Consider the following 24,409-nt stretch of genomic DNA (forward strand, 5'->3'; position numbering starts at 1 on the left):
CAAACACACCCCCCCACCCCCGCGCACAATACGCATGCGTTCCAGGAGGTTTCCGGAACGGCAGCCAATCATATTCCCCCTGCAAACGAGGCGGCGGCTTTTTCAACCCGACGGGCTGCGGCCAGTCCCGCCCCCGGGTTCCACGGTGTCGCCGGCCGGAGACTGATGGGCGTCCGAGCCGCGGCGGTTGCGCTGCCAGGCAGGCGGGGGTCTCAGCGGAGCCCCGTCGCCGGTGGGCACCATGAGCGGACGGCAGAGAACGCTCTTCCAGGCGTGGGGCCCGAGCCTCGTGCGAGGCGCCGGCGGAGCTCCGGGCTGCAGCCAGGCGCGCTCGCCCGCGGTGGCGGAGGCGCTGCAGGAAGAGGACGACGACGAGGTGCTGCTGGTGGCGGCGTACGAGGCCGAGCGGCAGCTGGATCCCGAGGACGGCGGCTTCTGCACGGCTGCGGGCGCCCTGTGGATTTACCCCACCAACTGCCCGGTGCGCGACTACCAGCTGCACATCTCCCGGACCGCGCTGTTCTGCAACACCCTGGTGTGCCTGCCCACCGGGCTGGGCAAGACCTTTATTGCTGCCGTGGTCATGTATAATTTCTACCGCTGGTTCCCTTCCGGCAAGGTAGTTTTCATGGCACCCACGAAACCCCTGGTGACACAGCAGATGGAGGCCTGCTTCCACGTCATGGGTATCCCGCAGTCTCACATGGCTGAAATGACAGGTATCTGAGAACAACTCGGCTCCCGGGGAAAGCCTGGCTCTTGTGGTAATGACTATCCAGGCGGAAAAACTCCCCAATGCAAATGTGTTCATCTTACATTCTTTGCCATAAGAGCACCGTCTGTCGGTAGCAAAGCCAAGTCTGATGCATTGACTTGCTTTGGTTACTTTCAGAGATAACTTGTAAATTGCCAGTGCCTCGAAACAATTGTGTGGGTGTGCTGAACGTATTTCTTGGCATCCTATCTAAGAAGGATTTACCCTTTGAAGAATTTGCTTCTCCTGAGAGCTTATGTTCTTCTGTAGGAATTATCTAAAGACATTGTAATTGCAGTCTTAGGTAAGAGCCTGCTTCAACCCTTGGGTTGCATCAGAGCTCCAAAATGCAACGTTACAACGGATTCTCCAGTTGTTCTCCCCTTAAGTAGAGTACCAGAGCATGGATGTATTCAGAAACCAGGGCAGACCATTTATTTATAGTGTACCGATGGTGGTCTGAAGTTTCTGAATGTTCACTGTCTTAGTGTGTTTATTCTGTTTTGTTGTGAGACAGCCTCTTGCTGTATAGCCCTGGCTGACCTGGAACTCGCGATGTGTAGAACAGGCTAGCCTTGAGTTTACAGTTGTCCCTCCACCTCTGCCTCTGGAGTGATGGGATTACAGAGGACTGCCACCACACCCTGCCCCACTGTCACTTTGATTCACAGGTTCAACTCAAGCTGTCAACAGGAAAGAGATCTGGTGCAGCAAGAGGGTCCTTTTTCTTACACCTCAGGTCATGGTGAACGACCTGACTAGAGGAGTTTGTCCTGCTGCCCAGATAAAGTGTCTTGTGGTTGATGAAGCTCATAAGGCTCTCGGGAACTATGCTTACTGCCAGGTAATCGGTTTTTTTTTTTTTTTTTTTTTTTGAATGCTGTTTTGTAGAGGAGGCATATATTGTTCAGGAGCATTTGGGGGAATGGGTCTAAGTGATGGAAAACATCACTAGTGTGACTCTAAAAGCTTTACGCTCACTGTGTGTCGGAACACATGGTGGTGGGAAATCACACCCCCTTGTCCATTCAGATCTGTGTCTGCTGCTCTTTTCTTTTTTTTCTTTTTTGAGACAGGGTTTCTCTGTGAAACAGTCCTGGCTGTCCTGGAACTCACTTTGTAGACCAGGCTGGCCTCGAACTCAGAGATCAGACTGCCTCTGCCTCCCAAGTGCTGGGATTACAGGTGTGCGCCACCGCCAACCGGCTTCTTTTTTCTTTTTTTGAGACAGGATCTCACTGTGTAGCTTTGCTGGCCTGGAACTCACTCGGTAGAGCAGGCTGGTCTCCAGTTCACGGAGCTCTGCCTGCCTCTGCTGAGACTGACATTATATGCCACCACACCCAGCGTTCTGTTGCCCCCCTAACTTTAGCAAGGACATTAATGTCAGATGTGGATCGTGTTAATTGGCTTCCTTCCCAATAAGGACTTTCCACTTGAAGAATTGGCTTCTCCTCATATCTTCTGCTCTTCCATAGGAATTATCTAAAGACAGTATGTTTGCGTTCTTACACAAGAGCCTGCTTTGACCCTTGGGCCTCATCAGAGCTCACGAAACATTCCAATGAATTGTCAAATTAAGTAGAGTACCTGGCATGAAAGCACTCTTAAAGTAGGCAAGGCTGTTTATTCATAGTCTATAGACAAGCCTGGTCTTAGTTTAGGCAACAATTTAAAGTAGGACATAGGTGGAACTTGGGAAGTAATCATCCAAACTTTGGAAGGGGATATATATTGCCATTGTTTGGCATTTGAGTAGGATGGCAAGCAACTGTCAGTGTTATAAGGAGTAAGTGACATGGTACACGCAGCGTGCCTAACCACACCTTCCATTTGAGTGCTCTGCAGAACACTCAACGCCGTTGGGTTTGGTCACAGACGCCATTCATCTCTTTACACCAAATGGAAAGGAGCCCCTCTTTCCCTCTTCTGTTGAGATGTTGTTGCCTGTTCTGTTCTACCTCAGTATTGGTCATAAAGGCATTTTTTTTTTTAACTTTTAGTTGTATATATATGCATGAGTGGGTGGGCCTGTGCAACTGGGAGTGAAGGTGCCTTCAGAGTCCAGAGTAGATTGTCGAAGACCCTGGAGCTAGAGTTCCAGGCGGCCATCATGGGTGTTGGGACAGAACTCAAGCTTTCTGCAAGAGCAGTGAGCACCCTTAACGGTCGGGCTGTCTCCAGCCCGAGTAGCCTTGTATGTGTCCAGTTTGGAGGTATCATTTGCTGTTGTTGTTGTTGTTGAGGCAGGGTCTCCCTGTGAATCCAGGTTGGCCTCTGACTTGAAATATTCCCGAGTCAGCCACTAGAGTGCTGGGATGGTTTGTGTTCCATCATAGCTGGTGACTGTAGAGATGTGCAATATCCATCGTGCAGTAGGTAGTGAGGAGGAGAGGGCTCAGTGGAGTTTTGAAATCTGACGTGAATAGGTCCGATGTCGTGTAGGAAACAGTAAGTAGTTGAAGATGGTGGTCTTACCGAATGGGATGTAGTAGGTTGAGGACAGAGTGTGGGAGTAGAAGTAGGAGAAGGAAGGAAAGGCAAAGCCCTGGGCTTCGCTGCCAGTTTAGGATTTGTAGTTTCCTTGGAGATAAGAAGTATTGTTATTGTATTACTCGGTATTATCCTAGGGAGAATGATCTTTCTTACCGTTATCACTTTAGCTAGATCTAGGAAATATATTTATTTCAGTCTTTTGTTACCTTTCCAGATTAATACAGATTGTGATGAAATCTACGTTTGAGGAAGATATTTAATTATTGTTTCTTTTTGTTTCTTTGTTTTTGTTTTTTAGCCAGAACTGGCTTTGAACTCGCTCTGTAGCCAAAGATGACCTGGAAGTCCTGACCCTCCTCTCTCCTCTTTCCCCAGAGCTGGATTACATCACTTACCACTCCACCCATCTTGAGAGATAGTTTAAACTTATTCCAGCTATGTGGAAATTCATTTTGTAGAGTTAGCTTCTATTTAACTCATTTTATTTTCAGAAGGTGTCTAGGCATTACATGATTTTTTTTTTCTTTTTTTTTGAAGCAGAGTTGAGATTTAATACAGATACTTTAAGATAGGTTTCAGTACAGGGATTAAGAGGAGGCATCCAGAAGAAAGACACACTTGAGAGTGTGGATATAGGCTTCTCTGAGAAGATTCAGGGAAAGTGAGACCTACCCAAGTATGGGTCCAAGCTCCTCGGGGAGAACCACACAATCTGTTTTTCAAAAACTGTAAGGCTTGTGCTTTCAGCGAATACAGTTGAACATGTATTGACTTAACTAATAACAAAACAGCCCTGAGCCACTCTAGATATGAGTGACAACAGGCACACAAGCTACATGAAACATACAGCTCGCCGAGTCACAGAATACAGTACCACTAATTACCTCATGGTGTAGCACGGGATGAAACTCACTGTGTAGCCCAGGCTGGCCTTAAACTCTTGCCGGTCCCCCTGCCTCAGCCTCCCAAGTGCTGGTATGATAGCCATTAGCAAGACACCGGCTCTCTTCTCCTGTGTAACGGTTTGGTGGATGGACTTGTGCTGGGGTGTGTAGTACAGGTTACTTGACCCAAGGCTTCTTCATGGTCTGAGAGAACTCTGAATCCTGGTTCTCATGCAGCAATTTCTTTTTCACTTGAAGTACTGGGGATGGAGCTCTGGGCTTCAGTGTGCTGAACAGGCTGCCTGCTACTGAACTTCATCCCCACCCCCAATAACTTTGATTTACATTTTGTTGTTGTTATCTGCTTATTAGAGACCAGGCCTTGCTATGTGGTCCAGACTGGCCTTGAACTTGCTGTACTCCTCAGTTTCCTGAGAGCTGAGGTTGCAGGCTCCCACCACCTTCATCCGAGAAAGGGTGTTTTTTAGAGCACCGACCCAAAGAGCGGCCTGTTTACCTCTTCCTTGCTGCAGCCACATCTTTGCTTTTCATCCTTCGGTACCTCAGGGTATCCCTTCTAGCACACCGCTGGTTAGTTCTTGTCAACTCGACACAAAGTAGGGTCACCTGGAAAGAGGGACCCTCAACTGAGGAATTGCCTCCATCCGACGGGCCTGTGGACATGTCTGTGGGTCATTTTCCTGATTAATGATGACTGTGGGGTGGGGGGTGGGGGACAGCCCCCTGTGAGTGCTGCCACCTCTGGCAGGTGGTTCTCCGTTGTATGAGAAAGCAGGCCTCACAAACTGGTAAGCAGCGTTCCTCCATGGTCTCGGCTTCAGTTCCTGCCCTGACCCCCCTCATTTCATCCCATAATGCAGTGGGCTCCCATCATTTCAACCATCAACTGTAGCCTGTAAGATGAGGTAAACTCTTTCCCCCCAATATTCATTTAGTCAGTATCTCATCCCAGCCACAAGAAGCAGACTAGAATAATCACTGAGACAAAATTGGTTATTGAGGATATTTTATCTTTCGTAAAAGCTTTTGTTTCTGCCATGATGGGGGTGAACCTAGGCCTTCCTTGTGCATGCTAGGTGAGCACTTTTCCTCTAAGTTACATCCTCAGGCCTTTTATCAGTCCTTTTTTCCCCTCCATTTTCTGGACCTCAGTCTATAGCCCAGGCTGGCCTAGAACTCACTGTGTAACCCAGGCTAATCTTGATCTTTGGCAAGTCTCCTATCTCAGCCTCCTGAGTGCTGTGATTATCACTGTGCCCCGCCATGTCCAGCTTTATTAATCAGAATTTTTTTTTTTTTTTTTGGTTTTTCGAGACAGGGTTTCACTGAAGTCTGCCTTGGGTATAATGTTATGCCTTTGTATGTGACATCTAGCATCTTTAAACATATATGTTAAATAATATGTTTTGAGCAGTAGTCAAGATTCAGTGTATTATTAAACCTAAATCATTTGTTTATGGGGTGAAATGATTAGTGTTAGTTCCATGCACCAGAATATCTGTATCAGTGGAGGAATAGCCATAATAGACCAGACATAATGCCTTGTTTAACTGAACCATTGTTATTTTCCCATTGAGCAGATGAAATTAAAATACTTTTTTTTTTTAAAGGTTGTAAGAGAACTGGTCAAATACACAAATCACTTTCGAATCTTGGCTCTTAGTGCCACGCCAGGTAGTGATATCAAGGTAAGTACCATGAGTTTCTATTATTATTACATGTAAGAAAATGCAGATTTTTTTTTTTTTTTTTTGTTGGTTTTTCGAGACAGGGTTTCTCTGTGTAGCTTTGTGCCTTTCCTGGAACTCACTTTGGAGACCAGGCTGGCCTCGAACTCACAGAGATCCGCCTGGCTCTGCCTCCCGAGTGCTGGGATTAAAGGCGTGCGCCACCACCGCCCGGCGAAAATGCAGATTTTTAAATGGGGCCAGATCAGTCTTCCATTTTAGTGTTTACCTGGTTTGACATAAGGACTGAAGAAATTTCTTTGTATTAATACCATCTGTCCTTTCCCCTTCTTTTATTTCATTCTTGGTGAGATAGGTTCTGGTCATGTTGCCAGGAAAGCCTTCAACTTCTTTGGGGTTTTTTTTTGTTTGTTTGTTTTAAGATATATTTATTTATTATGTATATAGTGTTCTGCCTGCATGGATGCATGCAGGCCAGAAGAGGGCACCAGATCCCATTACAGATGGCTGTGAGCCACCATGTGGTTGCTGGGAATTGAACTCCGGACCTCTGGAAGAACAGCCAGTGCTCTTAACTTCGGAGCCATCTCTCCAGCCTGGCCTTCAACTTCTTGCTCAAGGGATCATTCTGCCTCAGCTTCCAACTCAGTTACGACTGCAGGCTTGAGCCCCAGCTGTAACAGGTGGCCTGGACCTCGAACCCAGAACCATAAGCATGCTTTGTTAGTGCTTTTCTGCCCGGCTGTGTTCCTAACCTCTTTTTAGTATTTATTGAGGCATGGTCTTGCTAAGTAAGTAGCCCAAGCAGACCCTATCCTTGTTTTATCCTTCTGAGTATTATAGACTTTGCCTGGCTAGAGGTTTTCTTTTTTTTTTTTTTTTTTTTTAAGTTTTATTTTCCAATATTCTTGGCATTGAGATAATGTGTAGAAATTGAAATGCTTTTGACTTTCACCTTGCTTCCTCTGATGTTAGCATTGATATAACTATAAATTTAAGCCATAATATTAAAATTGACAAACTAGGCCAGGCGGCGGTGGTGGTGGTGGTGGTGGTGGTGGCGGGGGCGGGGGCGGCGGGAGCGGCGGGGGCGGGGGCGCACGCCTTTAATCCCAGCACTCTGGAGGCAGAGGCAGGTGGATCTCTGTGAGTTTGAGGCCAGCCTGGGCTACCAAGTGAGTTCCAGGACAGCTATGGCTGTTATAAAGAGAAACACTGTCTCAAAAAGCTCTCCCCTCACCCCACCCCCAAAAAAGACAAACTAGTAAGTCCTCTGCAGATCTTAGTTTTTCCAGTGGGCCTCCACTGCTCCCTACATGCTCCCACACTGCAGTTAGGCACAGCATCTCTACTCCCTTCCAGCATGTGATAATTGCTCAGCCTTATTTCCCATGACCTCTACGCTTCTGAAGAGTAGACACCCGTTATTTTTGTAAACTACCACTCAGTTTGAGTCTGTCTGGTGCTTTTTATGATGAAGTAATATTATTTGACTTTTGCAAGAATGTTCTAGAAATGACGCGGAACCTTTGTCAGCATAGGCTAGCAGGGAACGCATGCTGTAGGTTGGTCTTCTGGTGCTGCTGACCTTGAGTTGGTTAAAGTGATAGGTTCTAGTCCTCTGCACTGTAAACTTACTTGTCTCATCTTATGGAGAAGAGTCGCTGAAGGTATGCAAGCATCCTATTTCAGCACCTAATTACAGTTCTAGCTGCAGCAGTTACTGCTTTAACATTTGCATGTTCATCATTCTTTATTTCCGTTCCCAAATTTCTTTTACTTTTTATTTTATTTATTTATTTATTTTTTCAAGACAGGGTTTCTCTGTGTAGCTTTGCGCCTTTCCTGGAACTCACTTGGTAGCCCAGGCTGGCCTCGAACTCACAGAGATCCGCCTGGCTCTGCCTCCCGAGTGCTGGGATTAAAGGCGTGCGCCACCACCGCCCGGCTTCTTTTACTTTTTAAAAATTTTTTGAGGTGGAGCCTTATGTAGTCCAGGATGGCCTTGAACTCTTGATCCTCCTGCCTCTACTTCCTGAGTGCTGGGACTATAGACATGCATCACCAGGCCCATTTTTATGCTGTGCTAGGGATGGAACCCACGTCACGACGCATGCTGCTAGGGCAAGCAGTCTCCCACTGCAAAGTATTCCTAGTCTGAGTTTGCATTTGCTGTGTGACTTCTGCAATAAAGACCCACGTTCTCTCAAAATCCTATTTGCTTATTCATTTCTTTATGTCCATGTGCACTAAGGTGTATTTACCATAGTGTTTCTGTGGACTAAATGAGGCATTATTGTCAGCTGTCCCAGCTTTGCCCATTGGGAACATTTTTAAATGGCTCCTGTGTCTGTTAGTCATGTATCACCACACCACACCATCTGTTGCTTTTAAAGAAAAAAAAAATTTTTTTTTTTTGCTTCATAAAATATTTATGCTCCTTTAATGTTTTTTCTATTCTGATCGTGGAATTGACCATTTCTCCAAGGATCTCTGGGCAACAGTAAAAATGCACTTTGCCCCACTTGGTGCAGGTAATTGAACCCGGGCTTTATGCTGTGCATACAGTTTGCCGCTCAAGCAGTACCCCAATTCCCAAATCAGATTCTGACTGAGTTCTACTGCATGACATCCTGGCTTTTAGTGCTGTGGTCTTTATCTGCTGGTGCTTTCTAACATTGTTTTACCTCTCTCAAACTGCAAGGCTCTTTTTTTTTGTCTCTACATAATCTTCTTGATTATTCTTTAAGAATTCCATACTTCATACATAGTCTTTATGATAGGTAGAAATTTCTCTCATCTCTTCTTTTCCTCTTTATTCTTTTTTAAACATGATTAATTTTTCTGTCAGGTATTAAATCACTGCTTAAATATCCCCTTAAAAAAGATCTATTTTAACTAAATTATCAAAAGTCAGCTTTCTTTATGTTATTTTTCTTTTTATTACTTGTGTGTGTGGGTGTGTATATGTGTTTGCGTGTGAGTGCACACATGTGCTTATGTGTGTATTCCTGCTCATGCTCAAACACGGCCCAGAGGAGGATGGCAGTCATCTGGCTCTACTACTCTCTTCCTTGTTCCTTTGAAACAGGGCCTGTCACTGAACCAGCTAGGCTAGTGGCTCTGCAGCCCTGTCTGGTCGCCCTACCTCTGCACCACTGTATTGGGTTGTAATAATGCACATATAGTCACACCCAGCTCTTTACTCTTTTATATGGTGCTGGGGTCCAAATGGAGGTCCTCATGCTTTTGTATGGAGCGCTGTACCCACTGTACCATCTCTCCAGCTTCAAATTCATCACAATCTGCCCTTTAAAAAACAAACTTTCTGTTCCCACTAAACTGTAAAATACATGCCTGCAGTGGTTAGGTCTATTTTAGCAATAGTTTGTTACTAATTGAATGCCTGACCTGTGGAATTTACTGAGATATTTGTTGGTTGTATGGTAGCTCACATTTGTGATCCCAGCACTATCAGGGCTGTCGCAGGAATAGTCCCTCTAGTTTGAGGCCACCCTGGGTGACATAGTGAGATCTGGGCCAATCTGAGAGTGTCTCAAAAAAGAAAGAAAGGGAGAGAGGCGGGATGGGGTGAGAGGAGAAAGAAAGAAAAGAAGGAAGGAAGGAAGGAGCAACAACAAGAAAATTGTTGAATGAACAAAATATAAAAAATATTGCTGGGTGTGGTTTTGTACACACCTTTAGTTCCAGCACTGAGGAAGTAGAGGCAGGCAGATCTCCCAGAGTCTGAGGCCATCCTGGTCTATGTGGTGAGTTCTAGGCCAGCCAGGGCTACACAGTAAGACCTTGACTCAAATAAATAAAGAACAATAAGTGAAAGCCTTAATTTTAGGAGGTGGTTGTAAATGTAGTGCTTAGATCCATGGACCTCACACAGTAAGGAGTCTGGGTGTGTCAGCACTATGTTAAGTCTTGGGTATACAAGGGTAATACAGGTGTAATTCTTGTTTGTTTGATTTGGTTTGGATGGTTTTTCAGAGATGTAATTCTTGTTTTGCAAAGTTACTTTATTACTTTATATGTATGAATGTTTTGCCTCCATCATTTATACCTACGTATCTTGTGCATACCTGGTACCCACAGAGGCCAGAAGACAGTGTTGGACCCGCTGGAACTGTAGTTAGTAGATAGTTGTGAGCTGCCATGCTGGTGCTGGGAACTGAACCTGGATCCTTTGGAAGAGCAGACAGTACTCTTAACCACTGAGCCATCTTCTCTCCAGACCCTAAGCTGCGGTTCTTGCCCCAGAGTATTTTTTGAGTTAAACTAAGTCAGAATTCCTTTCCTTTTGTCTCATGTTTACGAGCTAGAGTGTCACTCTGTAGCGCAAGTCCTGGTTGAAAGTACAAAGCTCAGGCAGGCCCTAGCCTTAGACTCTGTCAAGCAGGCAGTTGCATTTCACAGGACTGGGCTTGTTTGCTCCTTTTTCAACCATTGACCAGAGTGTCAGTGCCTTGTGTCTTCTGATACAGTAGTTCTTAGTCCCACTGTAAGCTTTAAGTGAGTGGAGTTTACCTCAGAAAGGTATTACATCATGTATGTGTTCATCCATCATCGTGTCATTATGGTTTGGATGCAGGGTCTTGTGAGCTCAGGCTCGCTTCAGATTTATAGTTCAGCGTGCTATCTAACTTAGACCCCTACTTCTGCGATTCTGTGTAGGCTGTGCAACAGGTTGTTACCAACCTACTGATTGGGAAGATCGAGCTTCGTTCTGAAGATTCTCCGGATATTTTGCCTTATTCTCATGAAAGACAAGTTGAGAAGCTTGTTGTCCCCCTTGGGGAAGAACTTGGAGCCATCCAAAAGGCATACATCCAGGTAAGCCATTTTTATCAGTGTGGGGTTCTGGTAAATGAACCGGGGACGGAATTATTTCAGTTAGAATATAGTAGAGTGTATAATACGGTATTTCATTTCATATAATTATGAAGTTGAAGAACATCTCTGAAATTGAAACTTGGGGTCAGTTAGCCCTATTTTTATATGCACTAAACCATTTTCTATTTACAAATTGGGCTATTTGTAAAACAGGTGAATAGCCCTAAGCCTGATTTTAGGTAACTGGTTATAGGTCAGAACTTCTAGGGTCTGACATCAACCACCCCCATCCCCAATCCCCCCCCCCTTTTTTTTTTTGCTGTATTTAAGCACAGTACAATTCTGGAAAAAGGTTTTCAGTTAACAATGCAGTCCCATGAGTACAACATTCTTAAGGCATGTTTGCTTTGAAGTTCTTTACAAAGTACATATGGCTCTATCTCTGAGAGGGCTTCTTGTTGACTTAGAAGCAAGTCTGGCATGGATTTTCAACCTATGGGTTGTGACCCCTTTGGGGTTTGCATATAAGATATTTACATTCTGATACATAACAGTAGCAAAATTACAGTTACGAGGTAGCAACGAAATAATTTTATGGTTGCGAGGTCACCAGCACGAGGAACTGTATTAAAGAGTCACAGCATAAGGAAGGTTGAGAACCACTGGTCTGGGAGAATGACTGAGGTAAACATAATCCCTATGGGAGTCAGGATTTGGCCTGGCCCTAAGATAACATACAAGTCCCTTAGGCTGTTGTAAAGTACAAATGACATCTCTCACAAGGATGACTTTTATGGACTAGAAGTAATGTTCAAGGTTTTAGGGGGAAAGGGCCTGTGGAAAATAAACCATGAATTCTGGGAGATACAGGCTTATCAGACAGCAAAGGATCACCAGATTGTAAACTACATTTCCCCCCAGCTTTCCCGAAGGACAGACAAATATCCTCTCCCTTTGGAGAGACAGAGAGAGAGAGATATTTAGAGGATGTATGTAGATATGTATTCCTAAATGTATAAATACATCCTTTCAATCGGTATAGTGTTACTTATGTGTGTATGTTTTCAAATCGGACTATTTGGTATTAGATAACCAGTTGGTGTGCTCTTCCCCGGGAAGATTATTTCTATTGCTCTCAACATTCCATAGTTGCCTGTAGTTCTTTGTCTAGGATGAGACCTCGTGAGCTGAATACATATCTATTGGTTTTTTGAGATAGGGTTTCTCTGTGTAGCCTTGGCTGTCCTGGAACTTGCTCTGTAGACCAGGCTGGCCTTGAACTCAGAGATCTGCCTGCCTCTGTTAGGACTAATGGTGCTGGGACTAAAGGCGAGTACCACTATGCCTAGCTTGATTGTATATATTTTGAGTGAACCTTTGAACTTCAATATGAAATGCACATATGCATAGATGTCTGTAAGCAGCATTGCCCACAAACTGTGGCTCTGAGTTTTCACAAAGTGAACATACCCATCATTCAGCCAGAAGTTCTTTTTGTTTTTGAGACGAGGTCTCTTTATGTAGCCCTGGCTATCCTAGAACTTGCTATGTAGACCAGGCTGGCCGTGAACTCAAAGTGATCTGCCTGTTTCTGCCTCTGGGTGCTGGCAGTTTCTTTATAATATTCTTACAATACGGTTCTCAAACGGAAGTGATTTTCCTCAGCAGATGCTGTCTGGCAGTATCTTGACACTTTGTTGTTTAACTGGGAGCTGGGGCACGGAGGAGAAAAGGCGTAGAATACTGCTCCTAGTGTATAGAGACCAGAACGTGACTGACATCCTGCAGTGGACACATTAGCCCTCTCACAACAAGGAATTCTCTGGCCCAGTCACCGTGTACCAGTGTTGTAGCCATTGAGAGACTGCTAGAGTTTGACTTTTGAGGCAGTTCTGTCTGTCCTTTAGTCTCACAGGAGAGAACTGTGTGTTTTCAAACCGACATCCCATGGATTAAAAATGGTTTCCTTTTTTTTTTTCCCACTTAGCCCACTGAGAGATGGGGTAAAAATTTCCCTTTCCTCAACTTTGGGCTTTCCCTGATTTAGAAATAATCTAGTAAGCCAGGCTCAGTCACACATAGCTTTACTCCCAGCACTTAGGCAAAGGCAAGCGGATCTCTGTGAGTTCAAGGCCAACTTAGTCTGTATATTTGGTGCCAGCCAGGGCTGTGCAGTGAGACTCTTGTTTAAGAGGGAGAGAGAAGAGAAGAGAAGAGAAGAGAAGAGAAGAGAAGAGAAGAGAAGAGAGGAAAAGAAAGAAATAGGGTTGGGGATGTTGTTTAGTGGTAGAGCACTTGCCTGCCTGCCTTGTGCAAGACTGAGTTCAACCCCCAGTGCTGAAGAGGAAATGAAAAGAAGTAAATATGCTGTTAAATTATAGTTGAATAAAATTGAATATGTACTTCTGCTAACTCTTAGGTGGATGGTGTCTAGATATAAATGCCAGTGCTTTAGAATTTTGATATCTTGTGTTTAAAAATTAATTTCATGGTATTTTTATTAAATATCAAACTTTTAATATATGGCAAATTCATTGTATTTGAAAGTAAGCTTGCAATAAATTTCTTTTAAATTTGCAGATTTTGGAAACATTTGCAAGTTCTTTGATCCAGAGAAATGTTTTGATGAAAAGAGACATCCCCAATCTAACAAAATACCAGATAATTCTGGCAAGAGATCAATTTAGGAAGAACCCATCCCCAAATATTGTGGTATGTATTTTAAATAAATTTTGGTGACTGATTAAATCTTTACTGAGTGCTTAGGGGCTGGAGAGATGGCTCAGCCCCCTCTAGCAAGCTTCTTGAAAGAAAGAAAAAGAAAGAAAGAAAGAAACAAAGAAAGAAACAAAGAAAGAAACAAAGAAAGAAACAAAGAAAGAAAAAGAAAATTACATTTAATTATTTGTTTGCTTGTATATTTGTCTATTGATTGATCGATTGATTGATTTGTGTGTGTATGTCCGCCTGCATACGTATGTGGGCATGTGTATGCCGTGATGGGGAGCGGTCGGAGGACAACTTGTGAGAGTAAGTTCTCTTCCACCGTGATGGTTTAGGGATTGAACTCAGGGCATTAGTCTTGACTGACGGCAAGTGCCTTTACCCGCTGGGCCATCATGCTGGCCCACATGCTTCTTGTTTAATTTTACTAGAAAAATAGTGGATGGATAGGAAAATTTCTGTCAGACTATGTCTGAAGTCAGAAGAGATGTTCACCATACAAACAGGTTCTGAGTCCTTTGAAATGAGAATAAATCCGCATACAGAAGGCCAGAGGCAGCTGAAAGAGGACAGAAACTAATGTGGCCGAGACAGGGATTGGAGGTCATTAATGTAAATGTGACCACATGGGACTAGTTTGCAATGTTATGGCGAGAAACTAGCGGGGAAAGGTGGATTTAAGTTGGATGTGGTAACTGATGGCCATAATTTCATCATTGGGGAGGTTGAGGCAGGAAGATTGCTGGGTTGCTCAGAGTTCTAAGACAACCTAGGTTACAGGTGGGGAGCACTGTCTGAAACAAGTAGATAAGTGGAAGGAAGAAAGGAAAGAAGGGTGGGAGACAGGAAGGAGGAAAAAATGTCTTTATCACATACAGGACGGTAAGTCTTGGTGAGCTTTTACAGCTCCTATAGATGTCCCTCTTCATTTCTGTGAAGTAAGCAGAGCAGTACCTGTCTCTGTGCTGCTAAGATGAAGTGAGTTTGCACAGGAATAGACGTAGAGCACTGCCTAATACCCAGTGTTACCCTTAGGAGATGTTTACATGGTGTTCCGCACTGGCACTGACGTCTACATTGATTGAATATCTGTCCCATCTGGGTGGCACATATCTACAATCCCAGCACTTGATAGACAGAGGCAGGAGGATTGCCTTGAGTTTGAAGCCAGACTGGGCCAAGAGCCTGTGATACACTCAAACACACAAACACACACACACACACACACACACACACACACACACACACGAGAGAGAGAGAGAGAGAGAGAGAGAGAGAGAGAGAGAGAGAGAGAGAGAGAGAACAAACAAAATATTTGTCCTTCATGAGGCTAAGTCTATTCAGTTGTTTTCCATTTCAGTCATACCTTATACATATATTTGCCTCAGTGCTTGACCTATGATAGATAATTATTGATGGCTTTGAAAGAACACATGAACCTATATATTGCAAATAATTTACCTATGAAGAAAAATGATAGACTGGTTTCCTGTTGGGTTTCTTTTTCTTAGGAGACAGGCTTTATATGGAAACTACATGATACTTCCGTAGCCCCACCCTGTAACATAACACTCAGTAGAACCATTAACTCATAACCAGTGGAAAGGGTTGGTTATTCTGGTCATTTGAACCATATTGTGTTACAGTAGCAATTGTCATGGAGAGTGTGTCTTCATTTTCTTCTCTGGTTAAATTTGACATATGTTTCTTCCAGGGAATTCAACAAGGCATAATTGAGGGTGAGTTTGCCATCTGTATTAGTTTATATCATGGATTTGAGTTATTGCAGCAAATGGGAATGCGATCGTTATATTTCTTCCTTTCTGGAATCATGGATGGAACTAAAGGTAAGTTGTATGACATTGTTTTAAAGAAACAATGAAATGTGTTATTCTGGTTCAAGGCATTGAGCAGTTTGAATCAGCTTAAACTTAGTTAACTTTTTTTTTTCCATTGAAAATAAATTTCTTTCATGCAATATATTCTGTTCACTGTTTGCTCTCCTTCATCTTCTCCCAGATCCTCCCCACTGGTCCAACTCCCTCATTCTTTCTCTCTCTTTAGAAAACAAACAGAAAAAAACCCAAAAATTAAATTAAAAAAAAAAAAAGAAAAAGCATGAGAAACACATATACACACAAAAACAAAACCCATAAACACACAAAATCAGAAGCTATAAGCAAGCAAAAGATCAGTAAGGCAAAAAATACCCAGGCAATACAATTTGAAACAAAAATCTCCAAAAATACCTTTGAGGTTTTTTTTTTTTTTGTAATGGTCATCTATCAGTGGGCATGGGGCCTTGCAAGCATAGTTTGTATAACCAGTGAGACGAGTTGGAGAAAATTAATTTTTCCTTTGCAAGCTGTTATCAGTTGGATATAGCCGCTAGGCCGGGGATGGGAGCTTGTGACCACTTCCCCCTCTCAGCACTGTATGAGTTCCTGTGTGTCGGTCAGTCCTGTTGTGTCCGAAGGCCTTGTTTCCCTGGTATCCTCCATCCTCTCTGGCTCTTACACTCTTTCTCTGCCTCTTCTTCTGAATAGCTGCCCGATCACTTAGTGAAGGAGTTTGATGAGGCTATCTCATTTAGGACTGACTATTCCAAGGTCCTCCCTTTTCCTCGTATTGCACAGGTGTGGGTCTGTGTTAGTTCCCGTCTGCTGCAAGGGGAAGCTTCTCTGATGAACGTTGAGCAATGTTCTGACTTATGGGTACACCAGAGTGTCCTTAGAAGTCATTACTATGTAACTTGAGTTAACTTTAAATACTTTGTTTTTAAAAGCAATGGACTAATATAATGAAGTTCATGTTTCATTGTTTTTTGATAGCTTGCTAGAAAATCGTGCATCATAAATGTGGGACTAGCCCAGGCAGTGGTGGCGCACACCTTTAATCCCAGAATTTAGGAAGCAAAGGCAGGTGGATCTCTGAGTCTGAGGCCAGCCAGGGCTACACAGAGAAACCCTGTCTCAAACAAACAACAAACAAAAATGTTGAACGAGAACAAATGGTCGATAATTTTGCCTTCATAGTTAAAACTTCATTTCTTTGTCATAAGCAGTAAATGTGGCCAGCTCCTCCCTCGTTTATGTGGAACCCTGTCTTTCTTTTGAAGGAATGGCACGGGTAAAGACTGAGCTCGGCCGGAATGAGGACTTCATGAGGCTCTACAGCCACCTGGATGGTGTGTTTGCTCAAGCGCGAGATCCTTCAGCCGGCGGCGCTTCGGCCCTGCAGAAAGGTGTGGTACTTCACTGGGAAGTGTGTGTTTATTTTAACTGAGGACAGTGGTAGCTGCTTGGGAGGCCAAGGTAGGGGCATGTCAGCCCAAGATTTTAGGCCAGCCTAGGCATCGTAACAAGAGCCCTTCAGAAAAAATCAATACTATTTATGATTTTTCTTGATTAGGATTAATGTTGAAACGTCTCTCTGTCTACATACACATCTGTCTGCTTTCTTCTACTCGTATAGCAACAGGCCTGTTAAATGTATGTTGTTCAGTAAGTTAGGGTATTAAGATTGATGAGTACAAATTTGTATAAGGCTAATAAACGTTAAATAAAAAATATCAGTGGTAGTTACTGCTTGTGAAAATCCTCAGAACTACTTAACATTGAAATATGGTTTAACTAAAAATATTATTTCCCTTTTACTTTTCTGAGTCCATTTGAACTCTCTCTCAGAATGATATTTTCACAAAAATTAAAGTTTTTGTTTACACTTATACACTATCGAGAGCATACTTGCATTTGACAGGTAAAAAATAAGTTTTTTTGTGTGTGTTTTGAGCCTCTTTTGAGACAGGGTCTCACATAGCTGAGGCTAGCCTTGAGCACTTTCTGTAACTGAGGCTGGCCTTGAAGACCTAATTCTCCTTCTTCTACCTTGCAAGTGCTGAGATTACAATAGTGTACCACCACACATGAATGAAAATTTCAATTTTTGTTGTGTTTTTTGATACAGGGTTTCTCTGTAGCCCTGGCTGTCCTGGAACCTGCTCTGTAGACCAGACTGGCCTTGAACTCACAGAGATCCACCTGCTTCTGCCTCCCAAGTGCTGGGATTAAAGTCATGTGCGCCACTGCCTAGCTGGAAAATTTTAAGTTTTAATGTGCTTTTTTTTCTTTGTTTTCGATTTATTTTTATTACTTTGTGTGTGTGTGTGTGTGTGTGTGTGTGTGTGTGTGTGTGTGTGTGTATGTGTGTGGTTGTATCACAGACAGGCTCTTGCTATATGGCCTCAAGCTGGCCTGGAATGCAGAGGTGTAGGATCCTCTGGAGCTGCAGTTACAGGTAATTATGAGTCACATGCTGTGCATGTTGGGAACCAAACTCAGGTCTGCAAGAGCAGTTTGCTCTTACTTCCTGAGCTACCTCTCCAGCCCTAATTTGTATTTTCAAAAAGATATCACTCCACAGTAAGGTAATTACTATGGGCTGAGCATGCACCTTTAATCCCAATATGCCAGAGACAAAGGCAGGCAGATCTCTGTGAGTTCAAGACCATAATAGATATGGGAAAATATAGAAAAAAAATGTTTGTTTTTTTTTCTCCCCTTTTTAGGAAATAAAGAGAAAAAATTTTTCTATAGTCATCCAAAGTTAAAGAAACTGGAAGAAGTTATAATTGAACACTTCAGGTCATGGAATGGTGAGTAACAGTTAGTTTCAAGGCCAAGTAGTTACTGAAAAAAAAACTAAAATTCAAGGGAGAAAATGAATTCTAATTACTCTGGTTAAAGATATTTAGAATTTCTGAGAAAGTTTGGATGGTTAGAAGCAGAAGAAATGATGAAATTTGAAAAATAAGGTTTTTACATGAAAAGTGTAGTTTGGGGGCAATGCAGGGGAAACAGAGAATCAAACAGCTTAAGTCGTTTAGTAACCGCAGTGGTTCTGGGTCACTGGGAGACACCAGGAGAGCAAGTGGCAGTCAGAAAGCATTACCCTTTCCAGCTCCACCCACCCCTCCCGAGCACTGAGACACGCAGGGGAGGCGGTGTCAGAGTGAACACAGGCTGCGACGTGCAGTCATCGTTGAAGCTGAAGGACCAGCAGGTTTGGAGCTCCCTGGCCTGATTAGACGGGGCCGGTAGTGAAGGTAGGGAGGTGGATGCAGTCAGGTGGAGCTCTACAATGCTTCTGTCTGCAGAGTCTGCAAAGGGAGGTGACATGCATGTGCTCGAATTGATGGACTAGTCAGGTATTGAGTTGATTTCTTGACCATTATTTTATGATAGCCAGTGAGAAACAGGGAGTTCAAAAAGTCTTAAATACTTTTTGAAATGGTTACTCCTGAGTATGTCGTTTCAGGCTGTGCTTGCTGGGAGTTCCTCTCCAAATGCTGTATTTGCTTTTTTTGGGGGGATGTAATCCTGGGCATTGAACACAAGGCTGTGTACATTCTAGGCAATCTATTACTGAAGTGTTTTCTTAGCCTTAAATACCTTTTAAAAACATACAATATTTCCTGTTCCACAGCTAAAAACACCACTGAAAAGAAAAGCCATGAGACCAGAGTTATGGTCTTCTCCTCGTTCCGAGATAGTGTGGAAGAAATTGCAGAAATGCTTTTACAGCATCAGCCAGTGATTAGAGTGATGACATTTGTTGGCCATGCTTCGGGGAAGAACACAAAAGGTTTTACCCAGAAGGAACAACTAGAGGTAACTAATTACTACTTTTGTAGGTAATGAAATAAAAATAGAATGGGTTAGCTGTGTTATAACCCATCTTCTAATTGGTTACTTAAACATAATTCGATAAGCAGTTCATGGTGGTGCATGTCTTTAATCCCAACATTCAGGAGGCAAAGACAGCCATTCTCTGAGTTCAGGGCTAGCCTGGTTTACTCCAGGCCAGCCAGAGCTACATTGCCAGATTGTCTCAAAACCAAACCAAACAAAAACCAAAAAAAACTCGACAACAACAAAAAAGATAATTTTACAATTAATATGGAAGTAAAGATAAACATGTTTTGAAAGATCAGATAATGTATTTTAGTAGTTTTGAAACATTTATTTATTCAATCAATTATTTTTGGTGTTTGAGATAGGAGTTCATACAATTGAGGCTGACCTGGAACTGCTAATGCTCCTGTCTCTACCTCCCAAGTGCTAGGATCTCAGATGTATCCATTACCCCTGGAGAATGTTGAATGAGTTTGTTCTTATAGCTCTGGCATGTGACCCATGTGACCCTTAGGGTGGTAGAGTTCTAGGAGTAATGAAACATTTTAATTTTTACAAAGATTTTTATTTTTAAGTATAGGGGGGCTGGTGAGGAGTCAAAATAGAGGTCAAAAGTGGGTGTCGTGTCTTTGGAGTTATAGGTGTCTGTGAGCCAGCATGACGTCAGTCCTGGGAACCAAACCTGGGTTTTCTGCAAGAGCAGCAGGTGCTTTGAATCACTGAAGGGTTTCTCCAGCCTTTACTTTAAACTCTTTATTACATTTAGTTATTTTTTGTGTGTGGGTGGTGGTGGTGCATGTGTGTCACAGCATGTGTGTAGAAGTCGGAAGACAAGTTGAGGATGTCAGTTCTCTCCATCTGCCATCCCAGAGATCACACTCAGGCTATGAGGCTTGCTGGCAAGTGTCCTTACGTGCTGAGCCGTCTTTCAGGCCTGAGCCCATTCTTTCTGATTTGCTTATTTATTTAGAGACAGGGTCTTGCTTTGTAGCCCTAGCTGGCCTGCAATTCATAGACCATTAGCCTCCTGAGTACGGGGGTTAAAGGTGACTTGGTAATTATAATTGACAATAGTAATTATTATACAAAGGAAGTAGCACTTTTCTTTCCATTTTATCAGTACTGTTTTGACTGACTTTGTCATTTCATGACACCCTCCCCACTTCTCAGCATCCTTAATGCTTTAAAATCTGATTTTGCCTTTTCAAGATGAGTAAGAGAGTGCAAAGTCTGCAGTTCTGAGATGTGTGACTTCCGCGTTGTTTGTGTTTGAGGTGGTGAGGCAGTTCCGGGATGGTGGCTATAACACGCTGGTTTCCACCTGTGTCGGTGAAGAAGGTCTGGATATAGGGGAAGTCGATCTTATAATATGCTTTGATGCCCAGAAGAGCCCAGTTCGCCTCATACAGCGCATGGGCAGAACTGGCCGCCGACGGCAAGGCAGGATTGTTGTCATCCTCGCAGAGGGCCGGGAAGAGCGGGTGAGTGGGTTGTGCAAGCTTGACTGACGTTGACTTTTGAGAAACAATCCAAAGACAACTGCCCGTCTTTTAGCATTAAAAGTCCAAGCACTCTAGGTAAATGTGGCTTGTTTTCCCCCATTTTTATTTGATTCTTAATGTTTTTGTATGATTATAAGTTTTGAACAAAATTCACTTTCCTAAGTTTTACTCATTCGAAGAAATGCATTTTGGTTCTTCAGCATAAGTCAAAGACACCTTCATTTCAACAATTAGTATGTATTACTTCTTTTTACTGTTTCCCTACACTTTTTTTTATTTTTTTACTTTATTTTATTTTTTTTGAGACAGGGTTTCTCTATATAGCAGCTCTGGCTGTCCTGGAACTCTATTTGTAGACCAGGCTGGTCTCGAACTCACAGAGCTCCACCTGGCTCTGCCTCCCAAGTGCTGGGACTAAAGATGTGCACCACCACTACCCCAGGCTCATTTTTAATTCTCTATAGCCAAGGTTGACCTCGAACTTATGATCTTCCTGCCTACACCTCTTGAGCACTGTGATTCCGTGTATGCACCAAGGCTGCCACAGTTGATATAGTACCTACTTCCTGTACACCAGGCCAATACTACCAACTGAGCTGTTCATGCAGCCTCTCCTACTTCCTAGACATCCAGGTGCTTAGATGGTTTTCTTGGAACTATATAAAACAGTAGTTTTTGCACTGTACATAATGAGCTAACATGAGTGGCAAAACTTTCTAAATATGATATTACACTTTATTACAGTAAAATATCCGCTAACTTTATAACATATTAGGACGAATTCAGCGAGCAAATACAGTTTCACATTTTGGCTTCTCTCATCATCTGTGCTAGTTTTTAGAAATTGATTTAAAATGTTTCATTTACCCTTCAATTCAACCTGAGAAATGAATTCCATTCAGTAGGGCTGCTCATGTCATTATAATGTGTGTGATACCCATAAAATGATCCTAATAAATGTAACGTTCATATGTCAAGTCAAAACGGAGCCACATTCTGATTTTATTACCTAGCCAAGCCACTTACCATCATTCTTTAGATGGGTGTTTTCTCTGTGAAATAGAGTAGTGGCTCATATGTAATGAGCCCTTTCTTCGTGCTGTGCAGTGTTTCAAGTGTTCTAGATTAGCTTATGATCTACTCCGGTCCGTGCCTGTGAGCAGAGTGGAGCTTCTGCTGTTGGAGACAGTAAAGAAAGTGGGAATGCAGACAGATGACCAAGCTGGAATAAAGGTGTCCCTGCCTGTCCCGTAAATCCTCTCCCTTGCACCAAGAAGAGCTGTATACTTAGGTCCAAATGTCAGCCGTATCAAAAGCAGTAAGCCAATAAAAATAAATACTTACATGAAATCCTCACATATGTGTGTGTATATTTCCTTTTTGCAAACAGCTGCTAAGCTTATGTGATAATGGATTTTAACATGATTTTTCTCAAGTATCTGTTTCCTGATCTGTTTTCACACTCAAGACCAGAGGAATTCTATTCTCTATTACTTAAGTGAATCAAAGTTTAATTTTATGTTTAAAGTAATCACATATTAATTTCTTATTATAGCTAAATGATTATTATAAAAACAATGAAAATTTATATTTTGTATTTGTTTTTCAGACATATAATCAGAGCCAGTCCATCAAAAAAAATATTTATAAAGCTATTTTAGGTAACAGACAATTGCTTCATCTTTACCAAGGAAGTCCACGAATGGTCCCTGATAAAATCAATCCCGAGTTACACAAGATGTCCCTCACACCGGGTGTCTACGAACCAGAGAAGTCCCGGAATGTGCATCGGAAGTCGGTTTCCTCGAGGGGTGGTAAGTAAAACTTTACACTTGACACATTCCTCCTCCTACTCCTCCTCTGTTCTCGGTGTGCCCTGTTTTTGTTTACGCTCTAGAGCTTTCTAAGTCAGGAGTTCATGGGGCAGGGGCTCCAGCAGCTCAGGCTCCTTTCCGTTCCTCCTCACAAAGGGCTTCTCTGGATGACCAGGCTGGTGCCTCAGTTGAACCCAGGTGCCCTCCCTGGCTTTGCTTCTGTCCTGGTCCTTTTCCTGCATCCTTTCCTTCCGGGAAGCCATCTTGAGTTTCCGCGCTTACCACTTGCGCTGTGCACGGAAACTCTTGGCAGGAACCTTGCCCTTACATGCTTGTTTACAGCCGCGCCAACAGCATGCTGAGTGTATTGTAGATGCTCCCAGATTTGTCATGGCAACAGTTACGAGGCATTCCTTTGTGAACAGTCCCTGATCCCTTACTATCTGTAGTATCATTCCTGTAGGTCCACATATGTGTGGCCAAAGAAATAACTGTCTTCTAAAAGGCTTAGCATGCATCAGCACCTCCGTGCTTCCCTATTTCTTTGTCATTTTGGAGAATACCTGGAAGATATTGACTCTACCTGAAAGGAACAGAGCATTCCCTATCTTTTTGTTGTTGTTGTTGTTGTTTCGAGACAGGGTTTCTCTGTGTAGCTTTGGCTGTCCTGGAACTTGCTCTGTAGACCAGGCTGGCATTGATCTCAGAGATCCGCCTGCCTCTGCCTCCCGAGTGCTGAGATTAAAGGCATATTCTCATCTTGATAAGGTATTTCTTTTTTGAAAATCTCAGTGCATGTTTTAAGATGTTTTGCATATTCTCTTAGAAAAGATAAGGAATTGTTGCTGTGACCAGGGGAAGACACTGGTGTAGAGTCACAAACCTTGTAGGGAAACTCAAATGACCTTACCAAGCCAGAGAGGTTCTCTCCACAAAGTTTACAGAGAAACCAACTGCAGAATAAGCAAGCATTAAATTAGACTGACGTGTGTAATTACACAGTCTACGACACACAAAGCAGAAGGAAATTCTTCCTATGTGTCCACCCAGGCAGGTACCGCCCTTCCACGCACAGTCCAGGATTAGTGGTAACTTGCCTTCATATAGGAGGACACCACCATTGCCACCAATGGCTACACAGCCTTTCATCAGCCATCTGGTAATTCACAGCCATTTGTACTAATGTATTACATTTATATGCCCTCCTAGACTACATGGCGAGTTCTAGGTCACTTTTCAGACTATCTCAAAAATCAAAGCAAAACAAAATTGATATAATATTTGCTGGTGTCCACTTTTCTTCTCCCCCACTCCATTCTGATTTTTCTAGTGTCTGTGATTCAAATTATATGACTGTGTTCTACAGTTTCTCATAAATCATCATGCATGTGCAGTAGAATATAGTGCATCAAGGTGTAGAGGCCTGGAGTTCTTTTAAGTAACTGAAACATTGGAATTCCTTCCTATGTAAAAACATGGAGAGAGCGCGTGGTGAGATGGCCCAGTGGTAAAGAGCACTGGCTGCTCTCTCTACCAGGGGACCTGGTTTCTATGCTAATCACCCACATGGTGATTCACAAGGGTCTGTAATTCCCTGTCCTGGGGATCTGATGCCACCTTCTGGCCTCCTCAGGAACTGCACACATGTGGTGCACGACATAAATGTAGGCAAAAACAGCTATACACGTAACATTAAAAGAAATAAAAAATATCTTTAAAAATTAAAATAAGTCATAGAGCCCCTAAGATCATTTAGCTCAAGGTCTTAATTTTACACATGGGGAAACATTTTCAGAAAACTCGCGTTTATATAATTTCCTACACGGTATTGAGGAAGTACAGACGAAAGTTTCTGAGTCCCTGGTTTAGTGACCTGTGAATTTTTTCCTGCCTGAGTTGGGCCGGAGTTCTGCTTCACACTCTGTGTCCCCCTTGCCTTTGTCTCCCCCATCTGTCCCCTACTTCAGACTTAAGCCTAAAACCCTTCCAGT

At 43.1% G+C, this 24,409-nt stretch overlaps 1 protein-coding gene across 1 annotated transcript in view; it reads left to right on the forward strand.

The window, feature by feature from the left end:
- The first annotated feature begins 149 nt into the window (after positions 1 to 149).
- Fancm (FA complementation group M) overlaps positions 150 to 24,409 on the forward strand; it is a 57,779-nt gene continuing 33,519 nt past the window's right edge. Inside the window, exons 1-11 of the mRNA XM_059279474.1 lie at positions 150 to 719; positions 1,426 to 1,598; positions 5,766 to 5,843; positions 10,527 to 10,685; positions 13,266 to 13,397; positions 15,124 to 15,256; positions 16,528 to 16,653; positions 17,977 to 18,063; positions 18,894 to 19,078; positions 20,377 to 20,583; positions 22,214 to 22,418. Of these exons, the coding sequence (XP_059135457.1) occupies positions 242 to 719; positions 1,426 to 1,598; positions 5,766 to 5,843; positions 10,527 to 10,685; positions 13,266 to 13,397; positions 15,124 to 15,256; positions 16,528 to 16,653; positions 17,977 to 18,063; positions 18,894 to 19,078; positions 20,377 to 20,583; positions 22,214 to 22,418 (1,963 nt within the window). The 5' untranslated portion in view covers positions 150 to 241. The remainder of the gene's footprint in view (positions 720 to 1,425; positions 1,599 to 5,765; positions 5,844 to 10,526; positions 10,686 to 13,265; positions 13,398 to 15,123; positions 15,257 to 16,527; positions 16,654 to 17,976; positions 18,064 to 18,893; positions 19,079 to 20,376; positions 20,584 to 22,213; positions 22,419 to 24,409) is intronic.

The sequence above is a fragment of the Peromyscus eremicus genome, chromosome 14, assembly GCF_949786415.1.
Source record: "Peromyscus eremicus chromosome 14, PerEre_H2_v1, whole genome shotgun sequence".
Taxonomy (NCBI): domain Eukaryota; kingdom Metazoa; phylum Chordata; class Mammalia; order Rodentia; family Cricetidae; genus Peromyscus; species Peromyscus eremicus.